We start from the raw sequence: 19493 nt of genomic DNA, 5'->3' as shown, positions 1-19493 counted from the left end.
TATGCCCCACAAAGAACCCAGAGATGCATTTTAAATAAAAGGACACATTCTACTCATGTCAAAACACGCTGATTCCTGGACCGTCTGCGGGCCAGATTGAGAAGGCAATTGGGCTGCATCTGGCCCACGGTCCTTAGGTTGCCTACCCCTTCTCTAGGCAAAGCCTACCAAGTGTCTGGCATTGCCTCAGTGGCATCTTTTTGCAAAGGACCTTTCATTTCCAGGTGCAAGAGCTAAGGGATGCCCATGCACACGTAAATCTCCTTTTAGAAAGCAGCTGCGGGGAAAGTAACATTGGAGTTGGCTTTGTGGTCTTTGAATTTCCAAAGTCCTGTCTTTCCTTTTTTTCTTTTTGTATTGTTGGCTTATACGAGGGCTGAGAAATGCTATGAACCTGGGTGTCTATGAAGTTCAAGTGGGCATCTAGGCATTTGGTAATTTTCTCCCCAGAGCTGCAGAGGATTCAGGAAACAGCACAGCAAAACAAGTGGGTAAACCCAGCCACATGCAGCCAGGAAAGACACATGACTTATGCATGGACCTTCAAGTTGGTCATGCTAGCAGAGGCATTTGATGTGGTCGACTCTTGAGTTATTCAAGTGTATCACTGCTGGGCTTTTGCCTTTGAAATGTGCTACCAGTGTTCTTACATTATGCATAAGGAAGAGCTACAAAATGTATAAAATCTCAGCCTTTTATACTAGTCCAAGACCATTCAAGACAACTTTTATCTCTTTGCCATGAAAGACCTTTCCAGATGCTCTGGGTTAAAATCCCACCTCAGTCATAGACTTGGTAGACAAGTAATAGAAATTCAGGGATCACAATTCATTGGTACTCAGCCTCAATTCCCTAAGTATGTAACAGTAGCAGCGTACCTAGCATGGAGATTGCAAGAAGTAACCAAATAAAGATGGTAAAGCACACTTTATGTTAACAGAATTCTATAAATTAATAGAGATTTAATGGCAATTTAATGAAATCTCTCTGCATGCAGTTAGATCTTTTATATATGTATATATAAATTGGGGCTGGTTGTCTGCTTTGGAGTTGGATCAATATGCCTTTCTATACTCACACAAGTCCTTTGCGTTCTCTTTTTTTTAGTGATGGGCCCAGTTCGAGAGAACCTCCAGGGGTACCAAGGTGAATGAAGCCAGTGCAACATGTTCAGCGTAGAGGATCTCCTGATTTCCCATGGATACAAATTGTCTAAAACCCCCACCAATTCATATGAGAACAGAACTGATGGATTCCAGCAAGAGATCACAGATAGGAGAGTTGGTCATAGAACTGTGAATGGGTTCCCGACAAACTCTGGAGCCAGTGTTGGCAGCAAGAAGACAGTAGCTAAAAGCTACCTGAATGACAATGAAGCTAGGCATGCCATCCAAGGGAGGCAGCTGGGTCCCAGTTACCATAAAGACTTCTCGAGTTTGGCTAATACTCATGCTTCAGAAGGACGGTAAGATCCCCACTTCCCAGGTTTTCTTAGACATGTGCAAAGCCAAGCAAAAGTCTCAGTTTAGCTTTCCAACAGCCTTGATTATGTTAAGAGCAACTATTAATTTGTTCTGCTTGTGACCACCTCCAGCCTTGACAACCAGTGGTTGTTTTTGCTAATAATACCCTCTTTGTGTCTAGCCCTTAATCAGAACAGGACAGAGAGAGACTTTGGAAACATCCAAACCATCTCTAAATAAGTGAGTTTCTTTGCTTATTATGCAATCAGTCTGTTGGTGGTTCTAAGTGAGTATCTCAGTAAGATTGTGATGCAGAGGATGTCCAGTCGGAGATTGGATTTTCTTGAGTTGGCTTGTCAAAAGCTTGGAGGACAGGGGGAAATAAGAACTGAGGAATGTAGGATGGTATGAACAGCTGTCTTATTCCATTGGTCCATCGAGTTCAGTATCGTCTAAACTGATCGGCAGATGCTCTCCATGGGTTGCAGGCAGAAGACACCCCCATCCTTACCTGTAATGCAGGGGGTTGATTCCTGAGATCTTCTGTATGCAAAGCAACCAGTGCGGTCAGGCCAGGATTGGTGTTGTATGCTCAGACCGTCTTTCTACCATGAGCAACCTGGCCGCTGAATTCTGCGCCAGCTGAAGTATCTGAATCATCTTCAGAGGTTCCTCTTTTAAATTAATACTTGATCAATGCCATTAATCAGTTAGTGCATTTTGCATAGTGAGCTTTAAAAAAATGTTACAGGAGTAGAATGGGTAGATAAGAGAAAGAGAGAAATTGCTTGGGGAACTATATTGAAGTAAAGAAAGAAACCCTTCTTCTTCTTCTTCTTCTTCTTCTTCTTCTTCTTCTTCTTCGTAATAACAATTGTGCCCCACCCATCTGACTGGGTTGTTCCAGCCACTCTGGGTGTCTTTTTCTCAGTACATATTTTACCTTAGTACAGGAGTACAGGTAGATTCAACCCAAACTCAGCCTTTATATGTTGCCCCCTTTTAGGGCGCAGACATTCCTTTTAAATTAGTTTCATACCAGTGAAGTCCGCTGTGTGTGTTCTGCCCAAAGAGGGTCATCTTTTCTCAGGAGCATTTGCAGAAGGTCTCGTGAAACTTAACTCCACCCTGTGGATAGCTTTGTCACCACTTCAGAAAATGGTGCCGCTACAGTTGCGCTTCCCTGCGGCCGACTGTCCATGCACTTTTGAACTGGGACAAATCGTCCTGGAAGGGGTGTGTGTGTGTGTGTTTGTGTTTGGCGGGAGACACATAGCAACTCCGCTTTTGAACAAAAGGAAAGGCGGAGATTATTTTAAGGGACAAATGCTGAAAATACAGGTTGTGCTCAGACAGAAATGGAAACAAGCACTCCGGAACAAATGCTTCCTCTCTCCCCCACCCCACTGTCACTCCCTTCTGCTAATGCAGGACTTTAAAAGTGTTTCGATCCTGGTTAAGTAAATGGAACCCGTCTCTAGGTTTCAGTGCAGTGTTTTCCATCACTTTTTTCTTTCTTTCTGTTTTTTTAATGTGGAAAGCAGTTTGTGCAAAATGACGAGTGACAGCTCAAGATAGATAGAGCTCATTTTCAAGTCTTCCCTCTCCTGTTGTCATTCTGGGGAAAGGCTGCAGTGGGTAGTTAAACTATGGCACTCACTCCCACTGAAGGCAGCAATGGCCACGACTCAGATGGCTTTAAAAAAACGGATTGGACAAATTGGAGGAGATGGCTATTGATTGCTGCTAGTCGTGATGGCTGTGCTTCACCTTCATCACTAGAGGCAGTAATGCCTCCGAATACCAGATCATGGAAACCACAGGAGAAGAGAGTGCTCGATTCCTGCTTGTGGGTTTCCCATAGGCATCTGGTTGAAAAGGATGCTGGACTAGATGGTCTTGATCCAGCAGGCTCTTCTTTTATTCTTAGCTCACTAGTGGAGCATCTGCCTTGCACACAGAAGGTCCTGAGTTCAATCCTGGCAACTCCACGCGGTCCTGGGAGAGAGCCTGTGTAGACAGTGCTGAGCTAGATGGACCAGTGTTCTGACTCAGCTTCCCATGCCGTACGCAAACCTTAAGATTCAGGTAGGTAGCTGTGTTGGTGTGACACAGTCAAAATAAATAAATAAATAAAATTCCAGTAGCACCTTAGAGCAGTGTTTCCCAACCTTTTTTGGGCAAAGGCACACTTGTTTCATGAAAAAAATCTCGAGGCACACCACCATTAGAAAATGTTTAAAAAATTAACTCTGTGCCTATATTGACTATATATAAAGTAACTCTCTTTAATAGGAATCAAATAAACACAAAGAAAGTATTTTATAATTACTTTATTATGAAATAGTAAGTAAACAGAAATATGAAAAATTATAAAATACTTTATTCAGTGCGCAACCTGGGCCTGTTTGGCTGAACACAAAGCTGATATTCTGGCTGGAATCGAAGAAAGACACACACGTAGCTCTTCGTCAACAGCTCTCAGTCTCTCTCTGTATTTAGTTTTTATAGCAAATGAAGGAAGAGTAAGCAGGCTGGGGTGGGTTAAGTAAGGGCTGAAAGTGCCTAGATGAAGTGGGGGAAGCTAGAGAGGAGGTACATTCTGACGTTTGAGGATAGACTAGGTTCTTTATGTGAATGATAGGTGAGTTATTTGACAGATCGAACTGAGAGCAAGGTGTGGCTTGTGTAGCTGGGGTGGACATGAATGTTTGGGGTGCAAACCCCAGGCCGGCCAGGTCCGAGGGGGGGCAGGGAGAGACGGGCCTGCCTGCCTCTGCCTGCGCTGTGGTGTGTTTTGCCCCGACCGACGGACGGACCGACCTGCCAGCTGTCTCCGCAGTAGCAGCGCGGACTGGAGCTCCGTCATTCTCCCTGCCGGTGCCCGGGGAGGGGAGTGTGGGGCGGCCGCTGTGGAAGCGACGGCGTGCTCCTCCTCCTCCTCCTCTTGCCGGGCTAGAGCCAGCCGGCTAGCGCTCGCCCCTCCTTGCTCGAGCCGACCCCGCCGCCGGGGGCCTTCCCGTCCTCTCAGCGGCGCCACCTCGCGTCCCTCGTCCGGGGGTTGGGAGGGGGCTGGGGGGGAGGAAGGGGGCGAGGGGGAGCAGCCGCCGCCGCTCCTGAGGAGATTCTGAGGCGGTGGCGGGCGACGCGTGGCGGAAGAGGAGGGGTCCCGCCAGCCCCGCGTTTCTCTCTTTTTCTCCCTCACGGAAACCTTCCCCTCAGCTTCTGCCGCTTTTTCTCTTCTTTCCCTCTTCCTTTTTTTTTTTTTTAAAAAAATGAAAAATCTTTCCTTTCTCTCTTTTCCAGCCCCCCCTCCCCTCTTCACGGAATTTCACTGCACTCGGGCGCCGCGGCGCGCAGGCGCACTGCTCGCTCCTCTTTCCGCGCAGGCGCCTTCTCTCGCTCTTTCGCCTCCTTTTCTTTCTCTCTCGATGGTCCGCCTACAAAGGAGCGAGGGAGGCGCCCGCCATGTTTGGATTTGCATCCAGCAGGAGATGCCGCCCCGCCTCTCGCCGCCCGACTCACCCGCCTCCCTCCCACGGCACACCAGGCAACGTCTCGCGGCACACTAGTGTGCCGCGGAACACCGGTTGGGAAACACTGCCTTAGAGATCAACTAAGTTTCTTCTGGGTATAAGCTTTTGTGTGCATGCACACTTCTTCAGATACTTATACCCAGAACAAACTTCGCTGGTCTCTAAGGTGCTACTGGACAATTTTTTATTTTTTATTTTAATATTTCAAGTGCGTCAGACCAACACGACTACCTACCTGAATCATGGAAGGCACCACATTGAGCCACATGAAATGGAAGTCCGTCTGGTATCTGACAAAGTGTGCATGCACATGAAAGTTTATACCCAGAACAAACTTAGTTGGTCTCTTAAGGTGCTGCTGGACAATTTTTTAATTTATACAAAACCTTAAGATACAGAATGCTTTGAAGGCACATGAGGATCCAGTCAGCAGTTGGACTAGGAGAACACCTGAGAATTCTCTGTGTGCCACCTTGAGCTCAGCTGAGGAAAGGCAAAATAACTAATGTAACAAATGCATCTTGTATTAATCATTCCTCTCTTTGTTTGACCTTCTTGCTTCTGTGGATAGAGCTCTCCAGTCTTAGAGTATTATTTAGCAGGTCATAAAAACACACTTTCTACACCTTTTGATGGACTGTATTAGAACATCCTCTGACCTTTAATGAAATTGACACAAATGTGATAATTTCAAAATGCTGATGGTAGTCAATTGCACACTTCATTTAAGTGAGAGATCCTGGCTCTAATCCAAACCATACTAAGCATTCATGTTCATGGTGTGATTTTATTTATATAGCCTGGACTAATCTTGTACGTTGTTGACATGATCATGCTCTCATTTCTGGCCCCTGGAAGGATGTAATTTTCCATCCTGAACATTTTGCCCAGATGATTTCATTTAATCTTTCTGATGAAAAATATATATTATTATCTCAGTTTAGTCTATGAACAGTTTTACTTGATAGGATGAATCTATGCACGTAAGAAAAGTGATTGAACAGTGCTTAGAATGAGGATTATTGGCAGCCAGATGTGTATGTGTGCATTTCAATTTTTTTAAAAAAATAATCTTTTTTGGGGCGCATTACATTTTCATTTTTGAATATTTCTGTTTTTAAGAGGAAAGGAGTCCTTGGGTTCCCCATCCATGGACAATTCTTCCTCTCACTCACGAACAACCTCCACACATTTGGATTGACAGGAATGGAAGAAAACGATCCTATCTGAGCTATATTCTTACCCTGTCAGTGAAGTTTGATGTTTCTTTTGGCTTATACTCAATGGCAGTTACATGTCTGATCCTCCAATGTGCAGGAATACTAACAGTGCATCTTGATGTGCTATAGAGAGTTGACAGTTTTAGGAATTTGTATGGATTTCTCACTAAGAGACAACTCATAAGTTGCAGACTTCCAATGCAGAAATCACTTCCATGTTAAGAAATACCATAAAGTTTAGGAAATGTGATTATGCAAAGGAATGTTATGCATGCAGTTTTACAACATGTATGCACTGCAGTAAAAGAAAATGCCTTGTAAGCAAAGAGCTCTTTTGTAGTTCCTCATAGAAAGATCACGTGCATCATATCTGTGGGGATGTTGGGATTAGAAACAAGCTCATGATTCTGGGTGGCAGAGATTCTATTTTTAATTATGGAGGAAAAGAAAGCTTGTTTGTTTGTTTGTTTTTGTATGGGCCTCTTTAGTAAGATTTCATTTTGTTTTGCAGGTTTTATGACCGACCGCAGTTAGCCTGGCCTTCACGTCCCAAGACGGATAAAGATCTTGCCTACTGGAGAAGAAGGGGCCAAGATTTTAGCGTACTGTTGGGTTATACTGACAGAGGAGACTCTGAAATGAAAGGCATGGCAGTGCCCTGTGCCTTGTATGGGCTTGATAAGGAAAGTCAGTGGGAAGTAGGAGGTGGAATGGAGAATGTGAGGAGAACTGGCATGCAGGAGACCTGGAATGCCCCTGGGGACTACAGGTGGCAAAGTCTAAGGACAGAAGGTTGGACCCAACCAACCAACTTTGGAGGACTCATGACAGATGGTGACAGAGAAAGGCTGCTTCAAGAGATGTATTTGGTGAGACGAGGAGGTACTGCCATTGCCTCCCATGCGAAGGGGAAATCGCAATCTTTGCCAAGAGTTCTTTCACCAGAGAGCCTGCAGTGTGTTGAAATGCCTTCCTTGGTCAACAGCAAGCATTCGCTCCGTGGAACTAAAGCGACATCTTGCCCCCCAAGTGGGTTCGGCTTAGAGACCTCCAAACACCCTGAGCCAGTGGCCCACTTCCATCCCTTGCCCAAGCCTAAGTACGGCAGACCCCTGAAGCCCCCGTCATATGAGCTGCATCAGCAAACCAGGGGAAACCTAGAAGCCGGTTTGCTCCAGGATGACCAACGGAAAGATGAAGCCATCTCCTCTTTGACCAAAGCAAACGATCAGATCCAGGATGCTTGCAGCCAAGATGCTGGCCTGGAGCCCCCTTTGTACATACCCCCTCCCTGTTACAAATCTCCAGCTCAGCAAAGTATGAGCCGGCCTTTGCCTGGTGAAGTGCCTGACTATGATATGTGCTTTAGTAATGGTATGCAGAGTCCAGTGGAGAGAACGAGAGCCATGCTTGGTTACCATCCCTCTGCTAGTACCTACTGCAAAGGTGAGCAGGTTCCTCGTGACAAGAAAAGCCACCTGAGGCATGGGGAGGGCTACCTGTCTTCCGTCCAGTACATTCCTTTTGATGACCCTCGAATCCGGCATATTAAAGTAGCGCACCAAGACAGTCTTCAGGACGATGAGAAATACGCTGTGGATACAAATAGGACAGGCTCCCATGCCTTCCAAGAGAGCTCTCTGGAACGAGAGTACAACAGTGCCTTTTTCGACTCGCTAAATACTGCTGTGAAATGTGACCAGGTCCCTGACAGTTCTGCACACGGCGGCAAGTGGCTAGCTGAGTCCAGCGTCGATCAAGACAGTTGTGCCTTGCCTATCCAAAGAGACGGTTGTGACGCAGGTAATGGTTTGGATCACAGATACCCAAAAGGCAGGCTGTCTGTCCAAAGCTTACAGATGGAAACCCCCTGCGAGACCGTCACGAAAGTGAAAACGTTTGAACCTGGGACTGAGATTCAGAGCAAGAGGAGTTCAAAGAAAAAAACCAACGAGACAATATTTTGTTTGGTCTCCGTCCCAGTTAAATCTGAACTGAGCCTGCCTGATACCGATAGGAACAACAACTTAACCCAGGGAGCCGAGGAGAAGAATGGGTTTGACGATAGCGGGGGTCTGCAGGAACAAAGCCTCCTCAGTACCTCTTCCACTGACTTGGAGCTCCAAGCCCTTACAGGAAGCATGGCCAATAAGAATGAGCTACAAAAACAGGAGTTGTGGTGGAGACCAGAGTTCAAACAAACGAATGACCTCAGATTCCTGCAGCCTGCAAAGCACAAGGAGCTCCAGTACTCTGGCTCATGGCCAGGTGATCAGTACAAAGACCAGCAAACGCAGACCAGCTTCACAGAAGAACCCAAAATCTTGTGTCATCGTCTCCAACGCTTAGAACCCAGCAGCTCAAATACTGTGACAGCTTCGCAGTTGTCAAGATATGGGGCATCCACTGCGGAAGCAGAAGATCTATCTGTGTTACCTGCCGATGACAGAAAATGTAGGCAGGTTGCACTCAGTGCAAAAGCTCCAGGGTATCTTGACAAAGCTAGCAATAATGTGTGTTCTCGGACTGTAGTCCTTAGCCCAAAGGCATGCCAGAAACTGCCTTGTGCTTCATGCACCCCTCTCCCTGGGCAGGAAAGAGAAACTACTTGTCTCATCGGGGAGGAAGGAAGCTCCCCTTGCAGTAGTAAGGAGCTGTTTGGGCAGTTCCTCTTGAAACCTGTTAGCCGCCGTCCTTGGGATATAATAAGTGAGCTGGAAAGTTTTAACAAGGAGCTTCAAGAGCAGGAAGAGCAGGAAGAACAAAGTGAAGATGGGGTAGAGAATGAGAGTGTGGAGAATGAGGACAACCAGGAGTCAGAAAGGGAGAAAGGAGAGAGGACAGATAGCAGTGGGACCTCTAGGATTGATGGGCCAACCCAGGACCATAGACCTGGCATGCAGTCAGAAACTGTCATATCAGTCACTCCTATATTTAGACAGGAGAGGGATAAAGCCAAACCTGAAAGTTTAAGTGCATCTGAAAGCTCACGTGCAAGGGTCATATCTTGTGCCAGGTCCCAAAGCTGCTTGCAGGCAAAAGAGGTGGGTAGTTCAGTTAAGGCCACAAATGAATATGTGGTTGCAGAATCAAGGAATCAGGAAGGTAGGAAAAGGACAATAAAACAGGTTGTGAGTCCACACCCAGTCGAAAAAGTTCTGCCAAGCAGCTATGACCATGAGGATCACTACAATCCATTCAACAGCATTAACTTCATTGAGGAAATACAAGTTAAGAATCACAGAGACAACATCAACTATGGTAGGCTGACAAAAAATGCAGTGCCGTGGAATAACTTGGCTTTGGACAGAGGGTCTGTAGGGCGATTGTCTTTAACAAATAGGAACCAAGGTCTCTCTGAGCCAGATCTGAGATCTGTAGGGTTTGATGACGGTCAAGGACCTGAACTAGATAGTCATGGGAAACCTATCACCAGTGAGATCCCCCCAAATGAATCGCTTCAGGCAAGAGCAGCTCGGATATTGGGTATAGAGGTAGCTGTGGAGTCCCTCATTCCTGACAACAGCACTCTTCAAGATGAACACTCTCACTCTGACAATGTCCCCCAGAGCCTTGAATTGCCAGAAGAAAGTGTGTCGGAGGGCAAGGTGGAAGCAAAAGTATCTTCTTACGAAGGAAGACGAAAGTGTGGCTGGACAGAAAGCTCCCTCTTCGTTGGAGACAGAAACATCTCATTGGAGTCTATTGAAGACCAGCCTTCCGGTCAAGCAGTTTTGATAGCTAAACAATGTTTTGAGCACCATGGAGGTCTTGTTAGACCCAAAGCTGACCAGACTCCCTCTGCCGAGTCTGTTGTGCTTCCATTTGCTGAAAGAAATATGGTTCCACCTGGTGTGGAAAAGAGAGCTAGATGCACTTCAAAGGTGATTGAGACCTTGCAAGGCAAACTTGCATCAGCTCCTAGCCGAGCTGCCATGGACCGTTTGGTGAGGATGAAAGAAGTTGACTCGGTCTCTCGTATGAGACGTCTAAGCATAAAAAATGCAGATTCGGTAGAGGATGGAGATGAGGATAAGCAGCTAAAAGGCCCGGAGGAAAGAGGAAGCGACATTTCCTTTGGCCGCAATGAATTGCCCCGCAAACTGTCCCATGGGAATTCTGTTTCCAAGCGCATCATCTCATTGGCTGAAAATGGGCTCTGGGACAACGTGAGTGAGAAGAAAACTGGAAGGGATTTCGTTTCTTTAGGTAAGAGCAAAATTCCTCCAGGGTTTTTGTGCTCAGCACTTTTGCTGGGTGATGATGGCTATACACTTCCTCTGAAGCCTCCTTGGAAAGAAAGGGCATTTTCCTGTTCCATCTCAAATATAAACTTTGCAGCTGCCATTTAATTGCAAGCAAGTGTATAAGCAGAAAAAGCTGCCAGTCAGTGCCTAGAAAAATCCATGCCTGGCATGTTGTTTGATATGCACTGCTGGGAAAAATAAGACACTTTGATCCTGCCCAAAGGGAGGGAAGTGAACTTCGAAGATCTGCAAAAAAATAAAAGCTGTATATTTTAAGTGAATGGATAACCAGCTACGTAGGTACTGCAGAGGAATAATTGCATGTGATCTGAAATATGGGCTGGGTCTCCTCCCTCCCCAAGTGGTCTCCTCACTTCAGAAGACACTTAATCATGTTACAGCATAACTTCTAAGGTGACTATACATAGCACCTATAATTTTTAAAATGAAAGACTCTCTTTCCTTGGAGGTTTTTAAGCAGACATTGGATAGCCACCTGTCATGTATGCTTTGAAATTCCTGCATTGCAGGGGGTTGGACTTGATGACCCTTGGGGTCCCTTCCAACTCTACAATTTTATGATTATACGTTACGAAAAAGCCACCAATATCTGTGGTCTTAAGAATTCTCCAAATTGTCAGAACACCCTTCCGTTCTGCCACCCTTATCAACAGGCAAGCTGGTTTTTACCCATTTTTCTAAGAGGCCCAAATCTCTTGTATTAATTTCATTTCTTATATTTCTATGCCCCTTTTCACTCGCACGAGTGACAAAGTGGCTCGCAAACAATAAATAAAAAAACATAAAAGAACATCACAATTACAACATAAATCATATTAAATAATGCCCAAATCATCAGTAAAACAACCACCTTCTATAAAACACTCTTAAGAAAACAACTTTAAAAATAGGCTAAACAGCACAACCACAAGTAAAGTTCACTTGGTTCATCAAAAGAAACACAAACATAATGGCCATGGCAGCAACTGCTTTCTGAAAGCAACAAGGGCAGGAAGGTGGGGCAAGGCAGGTGGGAAAATCCCTTGTCTGGCCAACAGAGAGTCCCATTCCCCTTACAGTTCTTCCTCTGGAAACAGCTCCCTTAGGAAGGCTCACATGAAGTACATATTGATTCAACAAAACACTTTATTCCCCCTCTTGAACTTTAGGTAGGGTGTGCAGCTAAAAAGTTCATGAGTCCACTCTGAGAACATGATGCTAGGCTACATGGGCCTTTAGCCTGATCCAGTAAAGTTCTTCCTATTCTGTCCCTAGGAGAAGTCGTCCTCTTTCCTCCTCCAAAGCTCTGTATCCTTCACTGAAATATACTCCGAGTCGAGAGTGGATTTCATGCTCTTTATTCAGCTCATAGTGGTGAGGAGGAATGAAAGTCCCCTCAAAGTATCTGCTTTATATACATTATTTACACAATGGGCTGCACATGATTGGCTAATTCCGGAATTCTCCTGTATGCCAATCAGGTTGTGGATTCACTTCCATCTGGAGCTGGATTGGGTGGCTCCTGCAGACCAATCATACTGCTGCATTGTTCTAGGACCAATCAGACTGCTGCATTCGGAATCCTATTGTTCTAGGACCAATCAGACTGCTGCATTTTGGATCCTATTGTTCTAGGACCAATCAGACTGCTGCATTTTGGATCCTATTCAACTCAGTACATAACATTCACCATTACCAATTTGTGTTAAACAGTTCACATGGACCAGTTATCTCAGTTTCCCTCATTTCCCTTTTCCATACTTGGAATCCTGAAGTCAACCTGGCTGTGCCATAAGAGAGCACCCCTTTTGCAGTGGCAGGCCTCCAGTCTGGCTGGAATGCCCAGCTACAATCAATCTGCAGGGCACACACAGTTGCTTTTCTGTCTACAGTTGTACCGTGGTTTTCGAACAGCTTAGTTCTTGAACATTTTGGCTCTTGAATGCCGCAAACCTGGAAGTGACTGTTCTGGTTTGTGAACTATTTTTGGAAGCCAAACATCCAATGGGGCTTCTGTGACTTCTGTGACTTCTGTTCAGCCAATTGGAAGCTGCACTTTGGTTTCCAAACATTTTGGAAGTCGAGTGGACTTCTGGAACGGATTCCGTTCTGCTTCCAAGGTACGACTGTATTAGCTGTCTGCATTTCTGTGACTGTTGGCATTCTGCATCAGTATGTAGAAAATGCTGAAAATATCAACATCATGGGAGGTAGGCTGTCGTCGTCATCGTCCCCCCCCCCCCCATTTCTAAAACATGATGAATTTGTGAAGTTCCTTTCTTTGTAGTGGTTGGAGCTGAGGACAAAATTATTTCATGGTAGTGAGAAACAGAGAGAAAATATATCCGAGCTGCTTATGAAAGCTGCTGCTTGCCCTCTGTCAAAGCTCAATACCCAAATAAAAAGTGGATCTGGAAATCTTTACTTAGGTAAATTATTCCTTGTAAGGCTTTCTCTATCTACAAGGATATGGAAGTCATTATCCTCCAAAACGTAAAGTATTCTGTATAGTCTCATTTATCTGTTTACATTTCTTGAGTTACATTTTGATGGCAGCTGTGTGGATAGGGAGTGGTGAATTCTGATTTGAATGAAACAAACGTTAGCTTTCTGTTCATTTTTATTTTTTTTAAAAAACCCATCTCATAGTATTAAAATAGGCAGGTGCATAGATTAAAGCCAAACTAGAAATGGAGGAGAAGCTCATTTCAGTTCTCATTTTAATACAGAAGAACCTAATTCTCAATCCCCCAACAATACATGAACCAAAACACAGTTTTCCTTTTAGATTCACACTGCTATAAATTTCATAGTTCAGTTTTTCACCCAAGTGATGTTTACAAAAAATTCATAGGGGAAAGTGTAAACAAAATGCATCTTTGGTGAAGAGAAATTGCTTGCAAATGTGTACATTTTTGGCATACAACAGTATGTATATCTGATGAATTCTCAGGACATTTAAAAAAAATAAAATAAAACTGAAATTAAGAATGGGAAAATGAGAGATGGAGAAAACCAAAACTGACTGACTGATTCATCCATCCTTAAACCAGGTTCACACAACTGACTCCCTGCTTCATGGAGAATTCTGTGCAACTTTGAAAGCTTCCTATGTTTGTTTGTTGTTGTTGTTGTTGTTGTTGTTGTTGTTGTTGTTGTTGTTATTTCTGTGTTTTCCATTTTCCATTTACACATCATTTTGCCTGTGTTATAGCCAATAAGTGATATGCTGTCGACAAAAGCTATCTCTTGAAACAATTTTGAAGCCTTAGGAACCACATGGCAAACATATTCTGTTCTTTCACAAGACCCAGTAAACAGAGCACCACAGCCCATATTTAATAATACCGAGAGCATACGTGGTCCAGTGGTTGGAGTTTCAAGTCCTATTGTACCATTTAATTCAATGGGTATCCCTGGACAATATGTGGTCTTTGTGACTTAGCCTGTAAAATGTGATGGCCACCATATGGGATTGCTGATAGAACAAGCAGTGTAAAAATTGTCAGATAGTCTATTTTAAAGGAGGAGGAGCCATTTTTCTTCTTTTTCTTCCTGTAATCCTGTGTGTGTAACCTGTTTTGTCACCACCTGGGACGGAATTAGCCTGCAATCTCCATCTTAGGCTCAAGCTGTAAGTGGAGCTCATGGCTCTAACATGCAGCCTAATTTTCCTCCCTTTTTTTGTTTGTTGGTTCTCCTCATCCCACCACCCCTGAACTCAGGTTCAGGGAGCCTTTAGCTCTCCAGATGCTCCTGAACTACAACTGCAGTCATAGCTGGCCACGCTTGCTGGGGCTGATGGGAGTTCTAGTTCAGCAACATCTGGAGGACCAAATGTCCCCCATACCTTCCCAAACCTCTGTGACCTCTTTGCCTGCTGAAGAGTCCCGGAGAACTCAAAAGCTTCCGCATTAGGACCATCTTACCCAACTGCTGTGGGCTTTGGTGTTTTAAATGTGTTGACCATGCGGCATTCCAGTTGAAGCCTGAGGGACCTGCATTAACGGAAAAGGGGGACTATTATAAATTGCTGGTAATAATCATGGCTGCCTTTCCTATTTTACAGATGCCTACGATCCCACCAGAGTTGAAAGGGTGTGATGTGGAAAAGACACGAGTCTCAGGAGATGTCTGCCTTCCGCAAATGTTTTGCTGGTTTCCAACACAGGGAAATAGCTTTAAGCTTCCTACAAGCAGTGACTTCAGAGTCTACTGACAAAGCCCTCGTCTCTGCCAGTGGGGGAAATAAGTAGTTCATATCCCACAGCTTTGCATGAAAGTGAGTGAGTGAGAGAGAGAGAGAGTGCACAAAAACCTCTCACTTTGGAACCATCTGTTTTTTGTAGCATTAGGCCTTAATGCCTCTACTTGGCATGGGTTGGTCATTTTTAAAACTCTGCGGAGCCCTGTTCAGGCAGGATGGTAAACAGGATGAAGATGGGAGGGGTGTGAGGGGAAGCTGGCTTTAGCTCTGTGCAAAATGTAAACGGGAGATTAGCAAAATGATTTTTGAAAGAATGCGAATTTTCTGAGCTTAAACCTCCGAACCTCTGCACCCTCAGCTTTGTTTAACTTTGGTCTTCGTAAAGCAGCCAGCCGGCGAGAGACCGCATTTCCAGCTGAGGGGGGGGGGGGGGTGAGTGCCGAAGGGGATGAAGACTGATTGACTGGCTGTGAAAATCAGCTTGGACTTCTATCGTTTGAAGGGGCTTTGCTTTTTAAGTTCCTTACCTGGCATCTGCAAACAAACAAACACAAAAAAATGCCCCCTCCCCTCTCCCAGACAAATCTAAAACAAAACAAAGTCAAGGCATTGTTTTACATGTAATTACAACCTGTGCAGCCTCTGCCCCCAATTTACTGTTTCAAACCAACACCATAACCACCCTGGCTACTGTTTTGCACTCGCTATTATGAAGTTAGTTCTTTTCTTTTTTCCTCCCGTGGTTATGTTTTTGTAGATTGGACTAGAAACTCTTCGTATGACCCAATTGCTGGTTTGATAGAGCAGATCCTTGTAACAAGGCAACTTTTTAACAGAATGTGATCTCTATTTTTCTACAGTATTAAGCAATTTGCTAACCGTTGGCGAGCAAGTTAAGATATGGGGTGACCCCCCCCTTTCTTAAGCTGACAGGCTGTTCAGAGGAGCTAGCAAAGAAGCGTTTACTTTTTATATCTAGTGCACATTCCACACCATCCTGTTCACAGCTGCAACTCTCTCTGTTGTAAAAAAAGAAGAGGTATGTGTGTATGTGCATATGTGTATATATATCTCCTATAAAGCAAATATGTATGTTTTTAGAAAGGCCAAAGTTTTTATTTTCTTATTGGTTAGATCACTGCTTCTAAGGACCCAGCAGTGGCACCAATATTGCAGACTTGAAGAAGTACACATTTATGAATGGAATGAGTCAGAGTCTGTTGTGTCTTCCTTGTTGGGCGAGGGGTCCTGTCTCATCCTTTAACTTCAGGATATGGAGGGTGCTGCTTCACACCTGTCTTCAGGTTGCCCGTGGCACATAGGAAGTCACACAAGAAGATGCAACTTTACCCATTTGGGCTTTGGCTGGTACTGAGGTGCTGCAAAGGGGTTAAGGGAGCACCAGCCCGTGTGTCCAGGGTCAAGTCCATGCTGGGGCTCTTAGACCAGATCTTATAAGCAACTCATAGCACTGGGCTGTCACACTCTATGCATCTGGATTTTTATATTTCCCACTCATTTTGTGTGTTTTTGAAAATGATAGTTCTTGTGGCCACACATAGACCTATTGTTGCCAATCTTTAAAACATTCCTTTCTCAAAATATTCCAAGTGTATTTTAAAAGAACCTTGTACATTCCCCTGGGATTACAGCTGATTTAACCTGTACAACATGTATTTATATATAGATATACTTTTAAATACGACCTTATCTGTTTTTGTTTGCTAACACACCTCTCAGTTTCCCCCCTCTTTCTGTTTGTATTGGGCGTTTTATATGCTTTTGCCCCTCCCAACCTCCTAAAGCCATGTTATCTGTTAAGCATTTCAAATTCCTAGTATCTTATTTTTGGGAGAACGGTCCTATTTGACCAAATATACAAATAACCCACCTCTTGTGCTTTGGCAATCACAATTGCTTATCTGTAATGCCTGATTCTATTACATAGAATCTTTATTAAATATTTAAAGTTTGTTATACATCTAAACAAGATGGTTGTACGGTTTCCTTTATTGGAACATGTGGATTTTTCTTTCTTCTACAGTTTTGGGTGGCCTGCAGCTCTTCACCCTTTGGGTCCTTCAAAAACTTCGACATAATAGTTCCTTAGCAAAAGAGAACAATCTGTTCAGCAGCAGCAAGTTAGTGGTTCCTGAAACAAATGGATAAATATTGTCAGGTAGCCGATTTAATTTACAAATTTCATATTCTTTAGAAGCTGCTCTTCGTTGTAAAATATTGTGCAAGAATGGTTTGCAAAATGAGTAATAAAAGCTCAGCAACATCTTTTTAAAAAAATGCAATAGAATTTCCCACATATCTATTCAGAAATAAGTCAATGGGATTTACTCACAGGTAAGTGCATATAGGAGTCCAGCCTCTGTAAAAAAAAGCAGCTGCAGTGGACAGTATAAACTTATAGAACAGTAAAACGAGGCACAGGAAGACAGGGAACCTGTCAGATCTTGCCAGGAAGAACAGTCCACAACTGTGACACTAATACTGGAGAGTCCCCCAGCTGTATTTCCCATGGTGGTGGAACAGAGCTGCTAAAGCCAGTTATATGCCTCAGTTTAGGTTTATATGGGTGAAAGCGGTCCTTATGGAAATTTAAGGTCATTCAAAAGTGCATACATCATGACTTGAAACGTGATGCAGCCCAAATCTGAGACACCATCTTCCACGTCTGAAATCCCATGCTAGTCATGTCACCTGCATGAGATTGTGGACTTGAAAAAACCACTTTTTCGGGCATGGTGCAATATTGCAGACCCAAATTAAACACTCTTTCAGGGCAAAAACTCAGCCTGATATTGTGTGAGAGCAAGGTACCCCAAATGGTTGCTGTGCTCTCATGGGGGGGGGGCAATGAGATGTCCCATTTTTTCTGGTGCAGTTGGGTATGATATATATTTAATCATTTTGGCAACAGATACAGTGGTACCTCGGGTTAAGTACTTAATTTGTTCCGGAGGTCCACTCTTAACCTGAAACTGTTCTTAACCTGAAGCACCACTTTAGCTAATGGGGCCTCCTGCAGTCACTGCGCCGCTGCAGCACGATTTCTGTTCTTATCCTGAAGCAAAGTTCTTAACCCAAGGTACTATTTCTGGGTTAGCAGAGTCTGTAATCTGAAGTGTATGTAACCTGAAGCGTATGTAACCCAAGGTACCACTGTACTAGCAAATGTCATCTACCATATTGAGGAGACTTACCAACATTTACTGGCATATCTCTGAATTTTCAGACGTTCACAAAATGTGGGCTTTATGACATTCACAGTAGCACACATCCTGGAAACTAATTTGCTAAACTTCGTGAGAATTTTAACCCTAGGGGTAAACTACAGTTCCCAACATTCTTAGGTGTGTGTGTTTTTAATGTATAGTGTTTACATAGCCATAGATTCATGAGTGATAGCATAGACCATATGTCAGTAGGAGAGAGAATGACAAGTTAATGCCTGTTTAGTCCGCAGATATTGGCTAAACTTATGGAGCAGTTGAGGAAAAGCAGACACTTATTGCTAATTGCTGTTATTCATGCGATTGCCCGCTAAGTCTCTCTGTAGGGGAGTGGAACAAATGCTGCATACCACAATTGTTCATTTTCAGATTGCTAGGAGAGTCCCGTCTCCCACCCAGTTTGAGCAATGTGTTGGCAACGCAGCTTGGAGAATTACATGTGAGCACATGGGCGAAGGAGGAAGAGATTAGGCAAATTCCACACTCGTATTGACCAACACATGGCGGAGATTAGAAATAAAAATGAAATCTTCCAGCCAAGGAAACCACAATAACATGCTGCTTATGAAACAAACGAAGAAATTTCCATCCTAGACAGCAGAAAACCCTGTCTTCGTGCTGGAAGCCTGTTGGTGAGAATAACCAGACCCATCCCAGGAGGAACAGCTGAGCTCGGAGAAGACAAGAGCATGGAAACACTAGGTAGCATCTTGACGAGTCCCCAAGATGATCTAGTTAAGCAAAGCAGGTGATTTTTCTAGAGAGGCCCTGTGTCTGATTTCTACTGCCAGAAATAAATCAAAAAGTTTTATTCAAGGCAGACCAACCCACGGAGGTTTCAGAGCTAGAAGGGAAAGGAAGAAAGAAAGGCTAAGCAATCACACAGGCCTATGGATAATACCATAAAATTGATGCTTTGCATGCCTCCTTTTATGGTCAGGCAATATCTGAAGAGGACTATCCTTGCTGGGTAATGTTAGAAGTGGCAAGAGCTCTGTTTCCCTTCCTTCCAAGCTGACACTTCATCCCTGTGCCATCTCAACGAACCAGCTCCTTCCAATGCCAGGAGTTAAAAGCAGCAGATTTTTGTTATTGTTGTTTGGCTCTCTGCTCTGGAGGGTGAGGACAGCTTAGTGGCTCTGCAACTCCTGGCAGATTAGTTCCTGCACTATGGAGGCTGGCTTGGCAGATTTGAGGTCCAACTGCAATTCCTGCAAGCAGGAAAGGCTAGGAGAGAAGTCTTAAAACTCCTTCAGAAAATAAGTACTGGTGAGGTGTGGTGGGGATATTGTCATGAAAGATGCATTTGATTTATTTACTTGATTTACAAACCACTTTTCCTCCAAGGAGCTCAAGGTGGCATCCACAGGTTTTCCCTTCCCCACTTCATTCTCACAGTAACCCTGTGAGGTAGCTTGGGCTAAGAGACAGTGATTACAGGTCACCCAGTAAGCTTCATGGCCATGTGGGGATTTGAACCCTAGTCTTCAAGGTCCTAGTCCGACACTCTATATAACCTTTACACCAGTGTTTCCCAAACGTTTTTGGGCAACGGCACACCTGTTTACTGAAAAA

General features: G+C 44.2%; 1 protein-coding gene across 3 annotated transcripts in view; it reads left to right on the top strand.

The window, feature by feature from the left end:
• The window catches only part of JCAD (junctional cadherin 5 associated), a 59538-nt gene extending 42875 nt beyond the window's left edge, over positions 1 to 16663 (top strand). For 2 of the 3 annotated variants that reach the window (XM_028749985.2, XM_028749983.2), the window contains exons 2-4: positions 1108 to 1465; positions 6731 to 10428; positions 14536 to 16663. In XM_028749985.2, the coding sequence (XP_028605818.2) occupies positions 1167 to 1465; positions 6731 to 10428; positions 14536 to 14570 (4032 nt within the window). In that variant the 5' untranslated portion in view covers positions 1108 to 1166 and the 3' untranslated portion in view covers positions 14571 to 16663. The remainder of the gene's footprint in view (positions 1 to 1107; positions 1466 to 6730; positions 10429 to 14535) is intronic. The other variant, XM_077936802.1, reaches the window with a different exon arrangement.
• The last annotated feature ends 2830 nt before the right edge of the window (positions 16664 to 19493 follow it).

This window comes from Podarcis muralis, chromosome 12, assembly GCF_964188315.1.
Source record: "Podarcis muralis chromosome 12, rPodMur119.hap1.1, whole genome shotgun sequence".
Lineage (NCBI taxonomy): Eukaryota > Metazoa > Chordata > Lepidosauria > Squamata > Lacertidae > Podarcis > Podarcis muralis.
This window is presented reverse-complemented; position numbering and strand designations above follow the sequence as displayed.